The sequence below is a fragment of the Pollicipes pollicipes genome, unplaced genomic scaffold, assembly GCF_011947565.3.
Source record: "Pollicipes pollicipes isolate AB1234 unplaced genomic scaffold, Ppol_2.1 Scaffold_6138;HRSCAF=7277_pilon_pilon_pilon, whole genome shotgun sequence".
NCBI classification, from domain to species: Eukaryota; Metazoa; Arthropoda; class Thecostraca; order Pollicipedomorpha; family Pollicipedidae; genus Pollicipes; species Pollicipes pollicipes.
Window position 1 is genome coordinate 19,868,394 of NW_023596818.1, and position 20,984 is coordinate 19,889,377.

General features: G+C 56.7%; 1 protein-coding gene across 1 annotated transcript in view; it reads right to left on the reverse strand.

The window, feature by feature from the left end:
• Positions 1-20,222, reverse strand: part of LOC119105424 (ATP-dependent translocase ABCB1) — a 26,302-nt gene extending 6,080 nt beyond the window's left edge. Inside the window, exons 1-23 of the mRNA XM_037228889.1 lie at positions 20,168-20,222; positions 18,999-19,034; positions 18,366-18,554; positions 17,988-18,042; positions 17,382-17,560; positions 16,800-16,959; positions 14,396-14,496; positions 13,863-14,034; positions 13,192-13,316; positions 11,450-11,621; positions 10,798-10,906; positions 10,063-10,178; positions 7,967-8,092; positions 7,229-7,349; positions 6,187-6,440; positions 5,633-5,820; positions 4,781-4,901; positions 4,278-4,445; positions 3,784-3,888; positions 2,729-2,890; positions 2,140-2,343; positions 992-1,121; positions 148-259 (exon numbers count right to left, since the gene is read on the reverse strand). Of these exons, the coding sequence (XP_037084784.1) occupies positions 148-259; positions 992-1,121; positions 2,140-2,343; positions 2,729-2,890; positions 3,784-3,888; positions 4,278-4,445; positions 4,781-4,901; positions 5,633-5,820; positions 6,187-6,440; positions 7,229-7,349; positions 7,967-8,092; positions 10,063-10,178; positions 10,798-10,906; positions 11,450-11,621; positions 13,192-13,316; positions 13,863-14,034; positions 14,396-14,496; positions 16,800-16,959; positions 17,382-17,560; positions 17,988-18,042; positions 18,366-18,475 (2,990 nt within the window). The 5' untranslated portion in view covers positions 18,476-18,554; positions 18,999-19,034; positions 20,168-20,222. The remainder of the gene's footprint in view (positions 1-147; positions 260-991; positions 1,122-2,139; positions 2,344-2,728; positions 2,891-3,783; positions 3,889-4,277; positions 4,446-4,780; positions 4,902-5,632; positions 5,821-6,186; positions 6,441-7,228; positions 7,350-7,966; positions 8,093-10,062; positions 10,179-10,797; positions 10,907-11,449; positions 11,622-13,191; positions 13,317-13,862; positions 14,035-14,395; positions 14,497-16,799; positions 16,960-17,381; positions 17,561-17,987; positions 18,043-18,365; positions 18,555-18,998; positions 19,035-20,167) is intronic.
• Positions 20,223-20,984: the final 762 nt, after the last annotated feature.

Here is a 20,984-nt window from a genome sequence, read left to right on the forward strand (position 1 = left end):
AGAAACCCCGCAGCTTCGCGCAGGTGGTTCCCAAACCCCTAACGAAGCTAGCAACAAATCGCAAGGCACCACACCGCACCGCGCGCCCGACTGGCGTCTTGCCAACCGATACCCTCCGGCTTTCGGCCCACGCCAGGCGCCCCTTACTTGAAGACGCTCTGGAAGGGCAGCGAGCCGTCTCCGACCAGCTGTCCGCCGTAGCCCATGCAGGCGGCGTACGCGAAGAACGGCACCGCGTTAGCGAACCCGAATGCCAGGCCTGCGGACGTTACACGCCTGTGATTTGACAGGGCACTGAGCCCGAGGTGGCCTGCAGTAAATGGGAGGAGGACGCCACCGGGGCGGCAGCGGGCCACCTACAGATCTAAACATAACTGCACCCCAGAATGCTGGGCCCCTCAGAACCGCGTTCATCAAGGCGGCGGACTTGACCGCCGGGCACTGAGGTCACCACGAACTAGATGTCACGCGTCAATACAGCACCGCATCTGGTCGCGTTTCGGGCGTTACCAAGGCTACAACAGTGTATGTACGCCCACAAGGCAGGTTCAAGCGAAACAGGCACAAGCGCGGCCATGACATTATGTCCACATGGGCCGTAGATCGCGCCAGGGCTTATTGGTCCCGTCGTCATTCAGTTCATCGAAGACGCGTCACCGACAACGAAATGTATAAAGTATGCGGTCCAACAGCTTAATCCACGAATTGCTGGTACGCACAAATACATTTACGAACCATTCCTTAAGTTCCCCGTCACACGATCACAGCGTCACCTATAACAGCGGCGCTGGTGCTGCTCCACGCAGCTCAACAGTATGTACGGGCATGGCACAACGTTCTCTAACGAGGCGATCCGTCCGGGTACTACGGGGGCGCGTCCACACGAGCTAGGTTTGTATCATATGAGAACACCGCCCCAGTCGGATCAGTATGTGCCCCCGTCAGCGGGCCTTCAGTAAAATCACTTGGACCACAGGACGAGCAGTCTTACCTCGGATCATGGAGACGCGATAATACGTGAAGAAGGCCTCCTCCAGCGTATCCACGTATTGCCGGTGCAGTAACCGCTCCAGCCGCAGTGCTGCCACCGTGCGTATATTACGCAAAGCTTCCAGCACCGTCTGCGCCGGCAATGTACAGCGTCAGCCAGTGGCCTGGATCACACCACGAAGCGTGCAGCGACGCATGTAAACGTCGGCAGGACGCGTCCATCTTCGAATCACGGAGGTGTGAGAAGGTGCAGTTATCAAAAATGAGCCTTCGATTTTCATCGGTTGCATGCGTTGGAGAAAAACCAGGGTGGCAGTGTTGCCAAGAGCACACCAAACCATCAAACTTGTCTGTGTGCAAAATTCACCATTGAGCACATCACAAGGACACCACAAACGAGCGAAAAGACCGAAAATAACACTGAAAAGTCGTGTCGCAAAGCAAGCTGGACACACAAACAACATGCAGTTTCTGTGAAACAAACCTGCCAGCCAGATACGAATATCACGAAAGAGCGGAAACGAAGGAAGCGGTGCAATTTTCATAACATGGAGCGATTTAAGAAACACAGCATGCCACAGAGGCAGGTGGCAAGTTCAGTCACTAGCAACAGCCGATACATGCAAATCCAACACTTGAACCATTGTCATCCACCACCAACCTGAGCAGGTGGCAAGAGCGTGTGCATGCTCCTCCCAGAACCTGTGACGGGCGAAAGACGTTAAAGAAGTGGACGGAAATGCATCGCAATGCGAGCACCACACGGCCCTCTGGCCGCGCGCTCTCCTCTGGTCAAACACGACCTGGCACGACGGAACAGCGTTTATCACGGCCTGAGCGGCGGCGAAGGGTGCGGGAACACGTCAGACCGGGGCAGTCACTGACTACAGCAGCACTACAAGCACCCAACGTCACACACTGGCCGAACAAAGCTGTGACAACCTTTCATGACCGGCACACATTGTCCAGTGATCCAGCAAGTAGAGCATGCTGTCAACCATGGACCGGGCGACCTCGCTGTTTCAGTTATGCTGGTATCGTGCCTGTGTGGGGACCGGCTGCGGTTCCACACGAGTGTGGGAGCCCCAGCCGGTCCGACGGGGATCGCACGCCCCCCCCCCCCCCCCGACAGCACCCCTCGGCACTCACACTGGCGCCGGCGTCGACGGCGTCCATCTGGGTGATCTGCTGGCCGGAGATGAGCGCCGTCTGCAGGTAGCAGGCGGCCAGCACCAGCGGCACGAACGGCAGCAGCACGGCTGCCAGCCGCCAGCTCAGGTAGGTGGCCAGCGAGACGGAGAAGGCCAGCGTGGAGACGGCCTGGGCCACTGTGCCCAGCCGCGGCCCGCACGCCTGCACGCGCCCAGCACCGGTGGCGCCGTCAGTCAGCCGGCCGACGCCGTGCTACTAACCCACAGCGGCTTATGCTCGTTTTTACGACCTTGGAGATCTCAAGATCATAGCTGTATTGGGGGCTTAAAAAGCAATGGCTACGTTGAAAATCACACTTTATGCACATTCTTTCCAGCATCGATGGAGACAATCGCGATACTGTTTATGATCAGCTTGGTTTAGTCCGCGTTGCGGTAGCCTCTTTCGCCTCCGTTCATTTACCAGCAGCTGCGCGCAAACAAGATGCGGAGCGCGATGTGAAGGTGAAAAACATGTATGCGAGTTTGAGAACAGCCTCGGCAGAAATCCATCCGGCACAGCGAGAGCTGGCGTCCGGACATCTCACGCCGTGTATGTTTGAAGAGTCAGTTGCCAGCCTCGAGCAGAGGGCGCCGACGGAGTTGGCCGGCTCGTCGAAGAACGCCATCTCTTGGCGAAGAATGGCGGCGATGGTCAGCTGCCGCAGCCTCGTGGTCAGCTGGAGCCCGGCCACTCCGAACATGACGCTCTGTCGGGCATCAGTCAGCTGATGTGCCAGACCAACGGCCACTGGATGCCAGCCACCCCAGAATCCCACGACTCCAGGCGCAGGGTCGCCCGACGGAACACATACAAACGCTATCATTCGTGGAGGATGCTGTCTTTGCCAGTTAGTGGGAGTTTTAACGTAGGACACAATCGGAATGCAAGGCGACGCAACACGTCATACATACTCTGGCTGAGTCATACAAACCAGAAGAACACGGCAGGCTGAACACACCAATCACGCGCTGAGCCAGACAAACCAGCAGAGCACGGCAGGCTGAACACACCAATCACGTGCTGAGCCAGACAAGCCGGCAGAGCACGGCAGGCTGAACGCACCAATCACGCGCTGAGCCAGGCAAACGAGCAGTCCACGGCAGGCTGAACACACGCGCTGAGCCAGACAAACCAGCAGAGCACAGCAGGCTGAACACACCAATCACGCGCTGAGCCAGACAAACCAACAGAGCGCGGCAAGCTGAGCATACCAATCACGCGCTGAGCCAGACAAACCAGCAGAGCACGGCAGGCTGAGCACACCAATCACGCGCTGAGCCAGACAAACCAGCAGATCACGGCAGGCTGAACACACCAATCACGCGCTGAGCCGGACAACCAGCAGAACACGGCAGGCTGAACACACCAATCACGGACTGAGCCAGACAAACCAGCAGAGCACGGCAGGCTGAGCACACCAATCCCGCGCTGAGCCAGACACACCAGCAGAACACGGCAGGCTGAGCACACCAACCACGCGCTGAGCCAGACAAACCAGCAGAACACGGCAGGCTGAGCACACGCGCTGAGCCAGACAAACCAGCAGAACACGGCAGGCTGAGCACACCGATCACGCGCTGAGCCGGCGGGTCCCCTCACCTGCAGAAACATGGCCGTGCCGAGCCCAATGCCCACCATGAGGAAGATGAGTGAGTAGAAGTTGGCCTGCGCCTGCGCCACCTCCCGGTCCGACTCCGCCAGGTTCTGAGGAGGAGAACGAGGGGGGGGGGGGGGTCAACGGCATAGGAACAGACCAGATCGACAAACGTGCAAATGATCATACTCAATACGAAAAATTTGAAAAAAATTGGACAATCTGCGATGTACATGACGTAACAATTATTACGTAAGTATGTCATTCCCAGACCGATCCAAAGGTGATTTCGCGAATCGTCCAAGGCGATAGCCACAGGCGAAATGTTTTGCGCACGGGCAAACCAAGCACCACCTAAAAAAAGCGCACCACCACATCTTCACGGACCGAACACGCCACACGCCCCCACCACGGGACGAGGCGCACACACCAGCACCTGTCGCCGTGCGCGCGCGGCTGGCACGCCCGGCGAGCGCCGCAGGCCGGGTCCGGTACGTACGGCGAGCACGTCCCCGAAGAAGAGGGCGTAGACGGGTATGGCGCAGCCGCACACGGCCGAGGCCAGCACGCCGAACAGCACGTACGGCCACTCGGGCCCGCTCATCCTGACCAACCGCCACATGGAGACCGGCGGGTAGGTGGGTTCGCCCTCCAGGGGCACGCTCACCTGGTGACGGGAGGGCCACTTGGTCACCACCACATGGAGACAACCGCAGACGTTTCCTACACACCTGACGCCATCGGCAAACGTAATGATGGGAAACGTTCAGTCATTGACAAAGCGACATTAGCTAAACGCAAAGTTCTCAGGTCAGCTACAGGACTCGGCATGGCTGTCCCTTTACAAAGGGAGGTGGGAGCACCTCCGACCTCTCTGTGCCCCTCCCCCCCCCCCACTACACCTGAGCACCCCCCCCCCCCGCGACCCCACGGCGTGCTCCGCCACTTCCCCCTCTCCACCCCCGGCGTCCCAGGGGCGCCGCCGGCCGGAGCCCGACTCACGCTGCGTCGGCGCCGTGAGCGGCGCATCGAGTGCGTGCGGCCGAGCCCGGTGGCAGCCACGTGGCCGACCACCTCGGCCAGGCTGGGCTCGCCGTCCTCGGACGAGATGGAGACGGTGCGGCTGGCGCGGCGTCGCGGCCGACGCACGGCCGGCGGCTCCTCGGCCGCCTCCGCCGGGTCTGCCGGCGGCGGTCCAGAATCACGCAGAATCCAGCATCCAGAGTCACGACGTCTGACCCGGGGCCGAAGGGTTCCCGCTCGACTCCAGTCTGAACCCCCCGGCCCCACCGCTACCAGAGCGCGGCGACCCTAAGGACCTCAGATTGCATCGATACATAATCCGATGATAGGCGCTGACAATATCGATATACAATTCGACAATTCGCGCCGAGAGCATCGATAAATAATCCAGCGATTATGACTGAGAAATTGGGTCCACGTAACACACGAGGAGACAAGACAGCGCACTGCAGGCGAATGGTGGTGCTGGGTGACCTCTCGGTTAGCCGCCACTGGGGAGGGACGCGGTGCTCTGACGGCATCTGGCTCTAATGGGTGGGAACACATTTGTTGCACCGTAAGCCATACTGACTTTTCAACCGCCAGAGCTTTCAACGTGCCGGTGGGTTTTAGGAGCACAAATGTATGCCACGACTAGTCACGCGGTTGGTGAGGCTGTTACATCATCACGGCAGAGGTCTTGCGATCACCGGCACAAATCAGAGAGCGTCGCCACAGTAGCCAGTGTTCCCAACGCATGCGCTGAGCCCCAGCCATCGCTCGTGGCCACGCGCTTCGCTCTGCGGCCGCCCCCTCTCTGAGCGGAGCGGCCGCACGCCGCGCGCGCGTCACCCACCGGCCGACTCCTCGGCGATGGCCTGGGCGCTGACCAGCCGGTGGTAGAGGCCGCGCCGCTCCATCAACTGCTGGTGGCTGCCGCGCTCGGCCACCCGGCCCTCGCGCAGCACCACGATCGTGTCGGCGCAGCGCACCGTCGACAGCCGGTGCGCCACCACCACCGTGGTGCGACCAGCGCGAGCCTGCGGCACCGACGGAGGCGCGGGCGGGGCGCGCCGGACCGTCATGCGTGGTGTGGCGGACACGGGGGCATCTGGCCTGGTCACTGGAGCGCCGCAGTGAGTCTCCGGACAGCGAAAACAAAACATCGAGAACACGAGGTGGATTCAACAACAGCCAGAGGTACAACAGCGAGACCCTTGATAGCGTCAGACACATGCCAAAACATATTTCCAAAGGCTTAGAATAGGGACGCTGTGTGTAGCCATATCTGCGAAACGAACCAGCCGCCAGCGGCATCACTGTCTTCCCCGTGAAAACCTCTCTTCGATCTGCTCCCCGCCGGTGCTGACTCCGCCCCGCGCCCGTCCCAGGGGCGCCTGCCTCACCTCTGCCAGTGTCTGCTGGAGGCGCGCCTCGGTGGCTGTGTCCAGCGCCGACGTGGCCTCGTCCAGGAGCAGCACGGATGGGTCTGCCAGCAGGGCGCGCGCCAGGGCCACCCGCTGTCGCTGGCCGCCCGACAGCTGGCCGCCGCGGCCGCCCACCGTCGTGTCCAGGCCAGCCGGCAGCGCGGCGATGAAGTCCCAGGCCTGGGCGGCGCGCGCCGCTCGCTCCAGCTCGGCCTCGCTGCAGTCAGGCCGGCCTGCGGCGGAGAGGGCAGGGTGAGAGGGACGCGCCGCTCGCTCCAGCTCGGCCTTACAACAGTCAGGCCGGCCTGCGGCGGAGGGGGGGGGGGGGGCAGGGATTTGAGGGGAAGGATGAGGGCGTGAGGGGCGCCCCCGGGCTGGGCGGGTCTAGCGGCGCACTGGGCCGCAGGACGGACCTTTCACGACATACGTCCACAACTGCCGTTATCGTGACTGACCGGCACATCTGTCGGAAAAGTTGAAAACCCAGTGAAAGGTTAGCAAGACGAGGCGCAGCCCTACACGGCACACCCGCTTGTACGTGGAAACCAGAAAGATGCTACTGGTGTCGACACGGGGCGAAAGCTGACACAGAAATGGTGGGACGCTGAGGTGGATCAGCAAAAAGGACGACACACAACAAGCCCTAACGACCAAAACCCGCGCAACCATCAGGTACGACAGAAAACGTACCCACAGCCAAGCTGAACGCACGAACGCAGGAAGCCTGACTCGTGCTGGGCGTGCAGACAATGGCACACAGAGCACACTTTTGGGGCAAACAATATTTGCTACCGAGCGAATATGTACATACATAGGAAGTCGGATTAAATCCCATGCAGCTGACTAACCAGATGCCTGCCCAACACTGTAACGTGCAGTTTTACATCAGTTCTATGAACCCCGTTTGGACGTTAGAACAAAACACGCCGGTGCCGGTCGCTGCAAAACAAGCAGCCAGACCTCGGACCGGCGGCGCCACGACGGGGCAAGGTTCTCCCGCACCAACAACGAGGCCGCGTACCGTATCGGATGTTCTCGCGGATGGAGATCGGGAACAGGACCGGCTCTTGCGAGACGACGCCGAGCTGACTCCTGAGCCAGGAGACGCGCAGGTCGGAGACGCGCTGGCCGTCCAGCAATACCTGCGGCAGGGTAGGCGCCAGGACCACGGCTACAGTCACGGCCACCAGATAAAAGTCGTCGCGGCGCAGGCCAGCTTATGGGCGCTTCAGAGATAACCGCCATAAGCAAGGGACCATATCAGCAGGGAATGAAGACGAGCAAATCATAAATCAGTGACCGAGAACTACATGCCCGCACACGTGGACTGACAGTCTCTTCCTCGTCGTATCGTGATCAAAACCTGACGTGGTTAGGCCCAGCGAGTCCCAACAAATCGTAACTCTACCTTTCTTCCCAATACCTCGGATTTAGAAAGGCCTGCAAGCTCCGATCTAACCCAGCTCGGGATAAGCTTCTCTTTACCGAACTATCTGGACGCCAACTTGACATTTATTCCTCTCGCTTTAGCGTGATACCCCATTTCCGAAGGCCTCACCGTGTACTCTCGACACCCAACGCACGGCAACAGCGGACAGCAACCGCCCAGCTGGACCGGCGCTGGGTCCGGATCCGGACCGCTGCCCGGTCGTACCGGCACTGGGCATAGACCCGGACCGCTTCGCGGCCGGACCGGCGCTGGGCCCGGACCCGGACCGTTGCCCGGACCGGCGCTGGGTCCGGAACACCGCCACCTCACCTGCCCGTGGTCGGGATCGTAGAGCCGCTGCAGCAGCTGGACGCAGGTGGACTTGCCGCAGCCGGAGGTGCCCACCAGCGCCACCGTCTGGCCGGCCGGGATGCTGAGGCTCAGGTCATGCAGCACCTGGGACGAGCCGCACGCTCGGTCAGACCGCCCGCTCGCCGACCGCCGCAGCCGGGCGGCCGCGCCCGGTGAGGGACAACACGCTGCTTTGTGCGGTGCCGCAGGCGCGAGAGCGCGGCGGAACCGGCAACTGAAGGATCGACTGCATTCAACAGGCCTCTCCCAACACTGGTTCCAGCTCCCAAAACATTGCGAAAGAGGTGGGCCAAATCTGGAGGTTTTTGGGCTCACTTTGAGTAGGTTTATTCATTTTCATCGCGCCCCAAACTCATTTTTAGAACTACACTCCTGTATCGGAGTACGCAGCATTGAGACGACTCAACCATTTGGTTAATAACACCAATCTTGCAGACATTGCGATAGGGTCACAACATAAAGTTGCATTGTGTCTGGATTACAGCTGAACATGAGTAATTGACGATTTATGTTGTAGGCGGAAAAAAATATTCAGAAGACTTAATTTGTGGGCGCATGCACGTTGATCAGATTGTTCATAGGGGGGTAGTGAGGTTGCAATATTCACTTAGTGCTTGCCCAAACCTCCCAAACAGTCTTAGATGATAATGTCGAAGCAATCACACACATGAATCATAGCAAGGTGCGGGTTGATTCCAGCCAGATAGCGGAATGTACGGGATTGCTGTTTTGATTCAGGTCGGCAGAGACTGTCACTGAGTCTGGCGATAGCTGTGGCACGACAGCACGCGACGTGGAATAAGGTGGCCAGACGGGTGCAGGGAGACACGTTATTCTGTCGTAGGACCTGGGATAATAACGTTACGTTTAAAGGTGATCTGTGTGTAGCCACGCCCGACGCCAGACTACATGAATGCCATGGAGCGCCAGCTGGTGTCAGGCCACTCCAGGCCACTCGGCGGAGTGCAGGCGAAGCACGGTCGGGAGTCGATCAGGGTCAGCTTCACAGAGCATGGCTGCCCCAACATGGGAACTGAAGGGAAGGCGAGTCCAATTCAGCGGGCTGGGATCAGCACAGCTTACACGCGATGGATGAGTGACGGCATGTCGGAGCCTCGGTTGAGGCGAGAAAACAAACTATGCGTAGATATATACAATGCTGTTTGCACTTAGAGCATCCGCCTCATTGCAAAACCTTCAATACAGGATCGCTCGCAAATATTCCGAACCGAAGGGATTCTATGCATCAGAGAAGGCTGACAGCGATCGGTTTTGTGACAAATGAAGCGAGTTTGAAACCCTAAAACATTTGTACGAGCCATGCAATGAAGTGCCGTCATCCTGTGTCGAGCTCCCGGCGAGACTAAACTGCATGATAAATAAATTATATCGATGCGGCAACATTCCTTCTGAACCCCAGAGAGAATAGCGTCGTAAATTTCGTAGTCTAGAGCGTGAAACAACTTAAATGGGCGGTTCGGGGACGAAAACACTTTGGTGGACAGGCACCTGTCATATACCTGAGGAAGATCGACATGAATGTATGGGGGTGAAAGGTTAAATACAAACAGTGAGAACCAATGACCGGGGATGGTAAGGGCAGTAAGACGGTGGTTGATGTGATGTTTTGTGGTGATTTCTCGTGATGTGAGTGTGTGACAACGTCTAGGTAGCATGCCATGTAAAACTCACTACCAGGGGATGTACCACCGGACCAACAGATCTCCTGTCCTCGGTCAGCTCAGTTGGTAAAGCACAGGACTCGCGAGCGATAAGACCCTGATTCAAATGCCAGCGATTCCAAGGAGAGGATTCGGGTCGTGACGCATACCAGTCCAGTCCTTCTCAAGACTCCATAACAACCGACAACGGTCGGAGAGTTCACTGGCCAAAACGCTGTGTTCCTACCAACACAGCAGAGGAGGACGATAGTCTGAGCAATTATGCCATCCGCGCACTTATCTAATAAAGCACAGACCCGGCCACGCGGCCCAGCCAGACCCCCTGCCCCGTCCGCTGCGCTGAGTGTAGGGTGGCGGCGGGCCGCCACTGACCTGCACGTCTGGCCGGCTGGGGTAGCTGAACCGCACGTCCCGAAACTCCAGATGGCCGCGCACCGTCTCCGGCGTCTCGCCGCTCTCCCCCAGCGGGTCGATCTGGGAGCGGCGCTCTGACCGGCGGCATAGCCCGGTCAGTCACATACACACACGAGGCACCGTCTCCGGCGTCTCGCCTCTCTCCCCCAGCGGGTCGATCTGGGAGCGGCGCTCTGACCGGCGGCATAGCCCGGTCAGTCACATACACACACGAGGCACCGTCTCAGGCGTCTCGCCGCTCCCCCCCCCCCCCCTTCCCCAGCGGGTCGATTTGAGAGCGGCGTTCTGACCGGCAGTATAGCCCGGTCACACGAACAACACATTCCAGTGAGAAAAGCCAACACTGGAGCGCGCGTGGCATCACATAACAAGACAAACAAGCGCCAGCTGTCTGCAGGCATTTATCATGGCTGGAACAAAACACATCTGAAACAGTGACAGGGGTGGAGAGGACGATTAATTCAGTTAGGATAGCGACGAAGGACGGCGCCCTGTCGGCCACCTCGACCACAGACTGTTGTCTGAGCCGCGGCGGCAAATGGCGTCTAAAAAGTACCACCAAATGAACTGACGTTTCCTGACGTATACTGACGGACGTTCCTACGGCCGACTTCTCGACAAAAACAGAGCTGCCGATCCGCGTGTAGCTCGGTAATCTCCCGGGTCTCCCAGCGGTGTATCCCCGCGACTGACCAATAACGGCGAAGATGGTGGCGGCGGCGCCGCGGGCCTCGCTGAAGGAGGAGAGGTGCAGAGCCGACTGTCCCAGCTGAATGGCGCCCATCACCACACTGAAGAACACCTGCGCACGGCGGGCCGCAGGCGATCAGCACGACGTCTCGGCACAGCTGAACACAGGCTGCGTACGTAATAATGACGATCAGTACCACAGTGCTCTCCACTGAACAACGCCTGACAGACGGGAAAGCATAGTAATTACACCACATTACAGGCTTCCCAGTGAACAGCGTCTGACGAGATAGGGACGCCACCAGTACAATGAAGATCACCTGAGCACAGCTTCACCCGCTTACCAACCTCGGTAGAACGTCCAGTACCGACCGGAACACCGCTCCGCCAACGGCGACTTAATACGACCGTGGACGCCGTCCACGGCCTGCAAGCGCAGCACGACAACTGCTGCCAACGGTGACTAAATACGACTATGGGCGCCGGCCACGGCCTGCAAGCGCAGCACGGCAACTGCTGCCAGCGGTGACTAAATACGACCGTGGACGCCGGCCACGGCCTGCAAGCGCAGCACGACAACTGTTGCCAACGGTGCCGCTTCGGAGCCGCGACCCCCGACAGCGGGAGGTGACCCGGCGCGGCCCGCGCGACTCACGATGGTGAGCGAGGCCGGGTCGTACTCGCCGTCCAGGATGAGCGCCGTGCCGTACCAGAAGGCTAGCGCGTAGCAGGCGAACACCACGCACCAGGCGAGGCCGGCGCCCAGGCCGGTTAGCGCCGAGTTCCACAGCCACCAGCGGCGGGCGGCCAGCAGGCAGCGCGAGTACCTGTCGGCAGCGGCCGGGCCGGTCAGCGCGGGCGTATGTGGCGCGGGCCGACGTACGACTGAGACGCCAGAAACGTGAGGCGGAGGCGGTGCGGACCATTGTGGACTAATAGTCAGGCTGTGGGCCGCGTCAGATTCACGTGGTGCAGGTCACTGGAACTGCAGCAGCGACATGAGACGGCTCAGCGTCAATTGCTACAGAGCAAGGCGTGCCGAGTACGCGGGTCTGAGTGTTATGGTTGGTTTGAGTTTTAGGGCGGCACAACTGCTTGGTGGTTTGGCGCCTGCAGCCCGCATTTCAATGACGCGGAGTTGACTAACCACTGCAGATCTACCAGCATGGACAATCATCGATCGGGAAAGAGAGTGCCTTCGCTGCCGAACAGACGAATATATCGCTTGAAGGCTAATGACGGTGAGCAAATCAAAGAGACAGTTAATATATTGCGAACTGTACCACAGAACCTCAGCCAGAAATGTGTGAGTAATAGCCGGACCTAGAACGCGGCGACGCTCCATCCGGCAGCATTGGCAAACGACCAGCACATGACTAACCGTCATAGTCTTCCAAAAGCGCGCACACACAGCGGCCGCTCTTCTCCATATGGAAGGTAATGGTGGGTAGCGCAGGTGTGACCATCGCGCATACAATAAAGTGTAACCTCACTTCGCCTTACTGCGCGAGCGTGATGTACATTGTTTCAGGTGAGGCCTCTGAGCTTGATTGCGTCCTGAGAATCCCCGGACCTTTACCATTTACGCTGGACGAATTTGAAGGCCACCGGGTAATAGCCGCGGACACAAAGCGTCATCGAGCGTGAGCAAGCCGTGGCCGCTGCACGTTTGGCTGCCACTTTAGCAAGCTCTTTCCATTGCATCCCTTCGTGGCTCGGGATCAACAAAGCACAATTGTTTTTTTTTTCGCCGGCTGAAGAATGACGACGTGCTTGCTCCTGGCGCGGGTCACATCAGTCATGTTCCATAGAACACGACACTCCTGGCACGCGCCCACCACAGAGGGCTCCTCACAGCACGTCCACCCATAAATACACGCGTTCTGGGGCGGAGTTCAGCGGGCGTTTCGCGGCGTGCGACACTCCGGGCATCACGTGATCACGAGCCTCTAGCGACCATCCATTCCGTGGGTCACGCCGCCAGCGACATTACGTCTGCATTGGTATTCCACTACTGCCTGGACCCTATGAACCTCTCAGTTCACTGTTATCACCCGAAACAGAACGTGACTGCGCTGGGCATGCTGTGTTCTAAAAATCAGCGGCATCTGTTTGTTTAGCTGCTGTTTTCGTACTTGCGTACGCTGATGAACCTATGCACCGATGGTACCCCCACAGAGCTGCTCACCCACCACGACCTAAGGGCGACCTGACCCGGGAATTCTTACCTGCTTATGTTGTTCACTCCTAGCACCACGGCTCGGCGCCTCAACCTTGCCCCCGTCCCGTCCCGTCCCGTCCCGTCCCGTCCCGTCCCGTCTCGTCCCGTCCCGTCCCGTCCCGTCCCGTCCCATCCCGTCCCGTCCCGTCCCGTCCCGTCCCGTCCCGTCCGCTGACCTGTCCACCTCCCGCTGCTGCCCGCTGAAGGCCACCACGGTGCGGATGGCGGAGATGACCTCGGAGGCCACGTCGCCCGCCTGGCTGTAACCAGCTGTGGCCCGTTGCATGAACGTCGACTGCACCTGCACACGCGGTCCAGGGCCGGGGTCAACACGGCGCACCGCTGAGAAAGCAGAGTGGGAGGGGAAGAGGGGACCCGGCGGCAGTCACCGATCAAGACGCCAGCGTAAGGTCAACATCACAGATTTTCAGATCAGATCAGATCACAGATCACAGATCAACACACAAATTAGAATTCCAGGTCATTTAGCAAGGCCAGTAACGCTGAAATACGTCATAAGGAGTGCAAGTGGTAAAAGATGACACTGCCGCGGCGAGCTTCGAGTCCCGAGCTCGCAATCAAGAGACGTCTGTCCTGTTACTGCAATACCGCAGGCTCCGGCGCCGCAGCGACAGCTGACGTGGCACATAACTTAGAAATGGGCTGCCGGCTGGTTCCTGCCCGGTTAATGCCTTAACAACCGTTCTAAACATAAACCACACGATCACGGCGGGATCTGGGCCTGATCCTCTAGTTGAGCCGCCAATGACACCTCTGATTGGGAAGGAGAGGGCCTACCACCACGGCTATTGGCAGCACGAGCCGGCCGGCGGCGGCGGCGGCGTACCTTGGCGATGGCGCCCAGGATAGCGACCAGTACAGGCACGGCCGTCAGGATGACCAGCGTCAGCCGCCAGCCGTGGTAGAAGGCGTTGCACATGGAGATGACGAACACGGACACCATGAAGACGAAGATGCCCAGCTTGTCGTCGATGCCCGCCTGCACCTTGGCCAGGTCCCTGCACAAACCAACATCGCGTCAGAAGTCACCTCGATGGTGTTACTGAGTGGCCAATCATGACCGACATGGGGGCGAAATGACCGCTGCGGCTGGTGAGCCTCGAGTCAACCATATCTGCAGTATTTCTGGCAAACGGTGCATGAGGATTTGTTGCAAAACAAATCACCGCAGCTTGCTTGATTATAGATCAATCGTAAGGACTTAGATGACTTACGAAGACGCCTATCACACAGATCCATCCCAAACCAAGAGCACCCGTCCTCCGGTCAGCCTGACCCCTCCAGCCCCTCGCCAGCTGCCCTCGCGCCTCTGTCCCCGGCGCAGACGCCGTGACCGAGGTCCGGGCGTCGCCGACTCACTCGGTGGCGCGGGTGGCGAAGTCGCCGGCGCCGCTCGTCTCGAACCAGCTGATCTCCTGGCGCAGCACGGCCTCCAGGAACAGGCCCCGGATCCGCTTCACCTGGCGACGGCACCGGCGCCCGCTCAACGCCCACAAGTGACGGCTGATGCTGCCGCGTGCCGCACGCGCGCGTGCTGCACCACGACACCGGCGCTGCGACGGCACCGGCGCCCAATCAACGCCCGCAAGTGACCCGCTGATGCTGCCACGTGCCGCACGCGCGCGTGCTGCACCACGACACCGGCGCTGCGACGGCACCGGCGCCCAATCAACGCCCGCAAGTGACCCGCTGATGCTGCCACGTGTCGCACGCGCGCGTGCTGCACCACGACACCGGCGCCCGCTCAACGCCAGCAAGTGACCCGCTGATGCTGCCACGTGCCGCACGCGCGCGTGCTACACCACGGCACCGGCGCCCACTCAACGCCAGCAAGTGACCCGCTGATGCTGCCACGTGCCGCACGCGCGCGTGCTGCACCACGACACCGGCGCTGCGACGGCACCGGCGCCCAATCAACGCCCGCAAGTGACCCGCTGATGCTGCCACGTGCCGCACGCGCGCGTGCTGCACCACGGCACCGGCGCCCGCGCAACGCCAGCAAGTGACCCGCTGATGCTGCCACGTGTCGCACGCGCGCGTGCTACACCACGGCACCGGCGCCCACTCAACGCCAGCAAGTGACCCGCTGATGCTGCCACGTGCCGCACGCGCGCGCCGCATCATGGTACGTTGTGATGTCACTTTTGCATTACGACATGTCGCAGTGCCACATGTCGTACCGACACATGCTGGGTGCCCTTGCAAGCTCACATCAACACGTGTTACTTACACGGACATGTGCTGCGTCGACATGTGTTGTGCTACGTGTTGCGAATAACGGATGCATGAGCTGCACAGCCAGATATCGCACTGCAACGTCTCAGAACGTCGAATTGCTCGGCTGTCACAGGTTCTTTTCGTTGTAACACTCTGACATGCGTGATACTCAGCAGTCATATTTTCCATATGCGCATATGTCATGTGTCGCATATGCGGTCAACGGCATGTACGTGACATTGTCGCAGGTGTTTTGGCCACACCATAACCGCAATCCAGTGCTGAGCAGCTATGATCGTCACAGATAGCTGTCGCAGCCCTTGTCAATGGCAATTAACGTCTGTGCGAAATCGCGGTCTTTCAGTGGCGGCAGCGCAGCCTATTCTCCCATTCTGCAACCGAGTTCGGGCATTAACCCTGATATGATGGTTCCGTGGACACCCCGTCCAACCAATCCAGCAAAATGAGTGGACTGGTTCTCCGGCAAAAAAGCCGTCAGACGCCGCCGTTTCACTTCACAAAGAAGACACGTGCTATTCGAAGTTACTGACCTTACAAGTGACATTTAGCGACTGATTTCATGAGCCTGAAGACGTCTGATGAGATGCCACAGAACGTTTTAGTAGCACAAGAGGTTAACGAGAGTAGCCCTCAGTTTCTCACTTATACTGGGCTCTTGGATGCGCTGGAGTCGCAATATCCCTCTAGGCGATACTTGTTTTCGAAAAAAACTTAACCGAGCATTCCGATATCTCTGGAGGCCTACCACCAGCGTGCCACATCCCTGGAGTAAACAACACGTACCGATAGCGAAGACGAAAACAGAACTTGAGTCAAGAGAAGACTTCGAGCGAAGCCCGCGGCGAAACGGACCGGCTGCGGGCGACTGAAGGCCACTTACAGTCGCTGCGATTCGGTCTGCTTGTGATGCTCACGACAGTAATGCAACGACGCGTCTATGTAAGTACACCTATTGCGCAACCAAGATCACTCCCAGGAGGGAGTCAAACTGGAACATGGGGGCACGTTCATCCAAGGAGGTCCCTCTTCATCGCTATTCAGGCCCTGTTGTTTATCCAATATGCTTTTTTAGGCTTGTTCTTCAATTTTGATATTTCAGAGCTAGGCTTTTGTGTCTAGAAGCCCTGGAGGCCCACGCCACCTCTCCCAGGGGGAGGGGCATAACCCCAGAAGCCCCCTGGTTACACCACTAAATCACACCATCTGCATGACTTGGCACAAGTCAAACCACTACATGATGTGACGATGGAAAGATTCTAACATAGCGTCCAGCCCGTCCTTGTGGGATAAGAGTACCGTTAGGGGGGCGGGAAGGTTCCAAACGAGCATCTGATGACCCTGGTGGGAGCGAGGCCAGAACACCTGCCGTTGGCCTGGCCACATGGCGGCCTGGTCAGCCTGATCGGATCTTGGCACGCAGAGGTTCTGCCTAGCCGGTCGGCGTCTCAGAGCTGATGCTCGTGCTGAGTCGCTGACGGCCGGCCGGTGTCCCAGAGCTGATGCTCGTGCTGAGTCGTTGACGAACCTGTCTGGCGGACGAGAAGTCCAGGCAGAACACGAACAGAGCGGCGAACACCGCCTGGAACGTGCCGGCCACGCAGCTGCCCACCAGGAACACCAGCACGTGCTCAGAGAACGACTCCGGACTGGCACCGTCCGGCAGCAGCAGTTCCACCGGTCTTGACCTGGCGACACCCCACCGTCAGCAGATCTGGCCACGTTGATACGGCGCGCGCGGCGACGTGGACATTGGAGATATCCAACATGGGAATGTGAAGACATCCCACCTGGTGCTGAGAACATGTTGGGCCCAATGAAATACGATCAAACTGCTGCCATATTGCAGGCGAGGGGTGAAATTGCCGCCAGATATTCTTTCTACAAAATACCAAATACAAACTTAAGGACAACGACACAGTGAATATCGATTATTTCTTATACCCGGCGGCAGACAGGCACCGACTACAAACACGGCAGCGCAACAATGCGATTTAAATCAAACCAAAGGGCTATCCCGCACATAACGCTCCGACACGTGTTCCTGCAGCGGGCGGCACGCCTCCCCGCCCGTCGGCCGTCAGCTGGCGCGCGCCAGCACGCGACTCACACCGTGCGGTTGACAGCGGCCTGCGTGCCGTTCAGATGGCCGGCGGCGTGGAAGCCGACGAAGGCGTTGGTGAGAAGGCCGAGCAGCACCACCATGGCCGGCAGGCAGAGGGACGAGAGGACGGCACACACCAAACCCGAGGCCACCAGTGCCCGGTCCCGGCCGTCCGCGTACCGGAACTGGCAACAGCCAGAGGGGTCTCACCGACGCGGTGCACAGGGCGTGCCGTCAGTTGGTGCAAGAGAGGGTGGTGAAAACAATGCATTGCCCCTGAAGTCGTCAGAAACCAATACAAACAAATCGTTGAATGACACTGGTCTGTGTCAATCTCATGCCACAGTGTGACAGGGAAAATAAGCCATATTTGGCAGCAGTCTCCAACCTGTCATCTCTTGATGAGACCACCACGATGTGTTTTCACAAAGAGACAGGAAGTGACATTTGACTGACCAACAAGCACATATGATGCAGTGAGTGCATTGTGGCTAATTAAATTGCAGAGGATGCAACACTTTGAAGTGCAAAGGTTGCAAGTGTTTTTGAATGGCTAGATTTGAGCCTGCCCCTCCCAGAGGCTCCTAAAATTGGCATGACAAGCCGGCTTACCAGCTGCGTGTATGATACTGGAGGAGGAGAGTCATTTCTGGTCTGTTTGTTCAGCCTGAAACACCGATAGTGTGATGTTAGCTGAACTGAGACTATAGTTCTTAAAGGGTCAAAAACTACCGGATTATTGTTGGAAAGATAAATATAGGTCACATTTCTCTGGGATGACATAGGATCAACCTAGCCAATGATACATAGGATTGTGAAGCATGCCACAGGGCACATAAACACAGGCAAAAACATATGAGACAGGATATAAACTGAGTTGGCATCTTTTTAGCTGAAATCATTATAAAGAGTATCACCAATACTATTCTCCTGCACTACAACCAGAATCGTGAATGAACTGGCCATGGCATCATAGGGGTGGACACTCACTCTTTCAGCTCAACATGTTCACCAGGTGTGGAGCTGGTATTCTGTTTGTCCTCTGGAAGAGGCCTTATGCTACCAATGACATTTGCAAACTCTTCTTCTTTGGGTGCCATTGTCACACAGTTTCGCTTAGCCTCATGAAGTCAAGCTGTCTTTACATAAAACAGGCAATGAAATCATCTGATATGGACTCTGTAATGAGAAAATGAAGGTTAAACTAATAAATAAATCAAAGTTCAACTACCTGGGCTACACCACAGAATGCACAACTTTGCACAACCTGATATGAACAACCCAATATCAATGGTAGCAAAGTCCACACTACACGTCACCATACTGATGTACTTATGCATGTTTAAATATTAATGTACCAATAACTGTACTATTAACCACCCTGTTAAACACCCTACTCAACATGAGAAGATACAGAGCAATAATGTTATACACATAGCTGTTTTGCATGTGTATAACTCAACACCTAATGCTGTTGAGATCATTAAAAAATAGTGAGTGGGGAGGACCAAATACTTTGATGCTAATGCACATGCTGAAACTCAATGAAAATCTAGTTGCTCAAAAGGTTCATAGACTGAGATTCTGGTAGTGGCTACCATCAATGTTGTCTTGACAGCTCACTTTTTAGGGTGCCCGCTTTCTGATCTGCTCATCCACCTGCAAGCAGGCAGGAGTTTGAGTCACTTTTGATGCTCACTGTAAGCCCTTGTCAGTTATGGCCTGTGGTATAGTGGTGGCTGCACTAAGGGCCAGATGATATCAGAGGGCAGGAAGGACCATGCAAGGCATTGCAGCATATCACATTTGAGATGACAAGTTTTGTCATTAGCCTGAAATGTTATCATAGTATGGTAAGTATCAGGACTCACACCAAAAGCACTGTTTAGTGTGAGCTCTGATCTTAGATATCCATCCACTCAAAGGGTTGAAATTAGAAGTTTAAAAAATGTAAAATATGATGTTTCATAGCGAGTGAAACCCATGATCCTGTAATACAAATCACTGACAAGTTATCCATATGAAGGGACTGCTTCATGAGTAGACTGACACAAAATAGAAGATTGTCTAACCATGATTTTTTATGATTTCCTTCACAAACCTAGCTATCATACAGAGGGTACTATTGCATATGTGAACAAATAGAACATAGACTGTTTTCATCTTACAATATCCAAAAAAATTACCTGTCAATGTATTTCATCACCTTTTTTGAACAGCTTGTTCAGTGAATGGCAAAGCAAGAAACAGGGGCAGCCCACACCCTCTCATGAATAGGCAAGTAAACAATAGGGGTACCTCAAGAGGATGTGCCATGCATGAGGCTAGTAGCTAAGCATGCATCTACCTGGGGTCCAACAATATATCAGCCTCCAATCTCATAATCCCATAAGAACAAAAAATCAGGTGACTTGGGATCCATAATTGAGAGACAGGCACATACTTGCTAAGCACCTGCCTACAATCATAATTACCTGTAATTAATGTACAGACAAATTTAGCATGCAAGCACTTCCCAAACAAAGCCAGCACACACTCATGTGACCATATGCTCATTCAAAACACACCATATGGCTACCATAAATAACAAAGAAAGGGAGTAAGACATGCGTAATAAAAGCATACGGTACTTCCTTCATCAGATACTCTAGCATTCGAGGAATGAACACTTAGTGCACTAACATACATCTTGCTTGCGACTCAGACACCGTCAACGCAGGGTTCTGACGACTACTAACTACCACTGTGATCAGAAAACTGAGTCATCATGTTATGGCATTGACAGATATTACCAACTCATCCACCCCTCCCCCCACCGCATCCATCACAATCATCGTCGCCCTATTCACTACGAGTCCGTGGCACCGTTATCAGCGTTATGCACCAAAGGAGAAAGTTTGACACAAGAGCGTCATATTTGCCTTGTTTGATTTTGTTCTTGATTTCAGCCACTTTTTATTATAAAACTGTATTGACAGGCTGTGTTTCTCGTGTTTTACGCAATGTGATATGAATGAAAATGTGTGTACTATTTACGCCTTGCTAGTAAGGCTAAAAAAGCTGTTGCGGCATTTTTACACGTCAAGTTGTATGTCGTTTCGACATAAGCTTTGTATGCTTCTGCTACGATCCAGCAGCCGTCATTAATAGTGTGATTGTTACGCGTCTGTGGTTACGCTGGCAAGGTGCTCGAGGATCGGTGCCGCGCTGGGTTGGTCGCCGGCATGAAGTCGGCGTTGCTGATTTATCTAGGGCAAGCCGTTTTTCAGGGCCTCCCTCAGCCGTCTTTGGGGCCTTCTCGCTATTGCACTAATTCAGTGGCGTCGCCAAGGCCGTGGGGGTGAGGGCTCGGAGTAGGGGGGGGGTGGGATGGAGAGGAGCATTTAGGCCCAGGTTTTGCATTATAGATGGCCACCGACAAAAGTTCAAAATCGCCGTGATGCACACTGACCGAGCCTGCAGCAGAGGGCTTGGAGCAGTCGTGGGCTGGGAGGACTTGCTTAATAAATCTAGGATGTTGGTACAGCCAGGGGCTCTCCACTGAAGGGAGGAAATATATTTATGTGGCATTTATATCCCAAATCAGGTCAGCCTGGTCCAGAGCCGCGG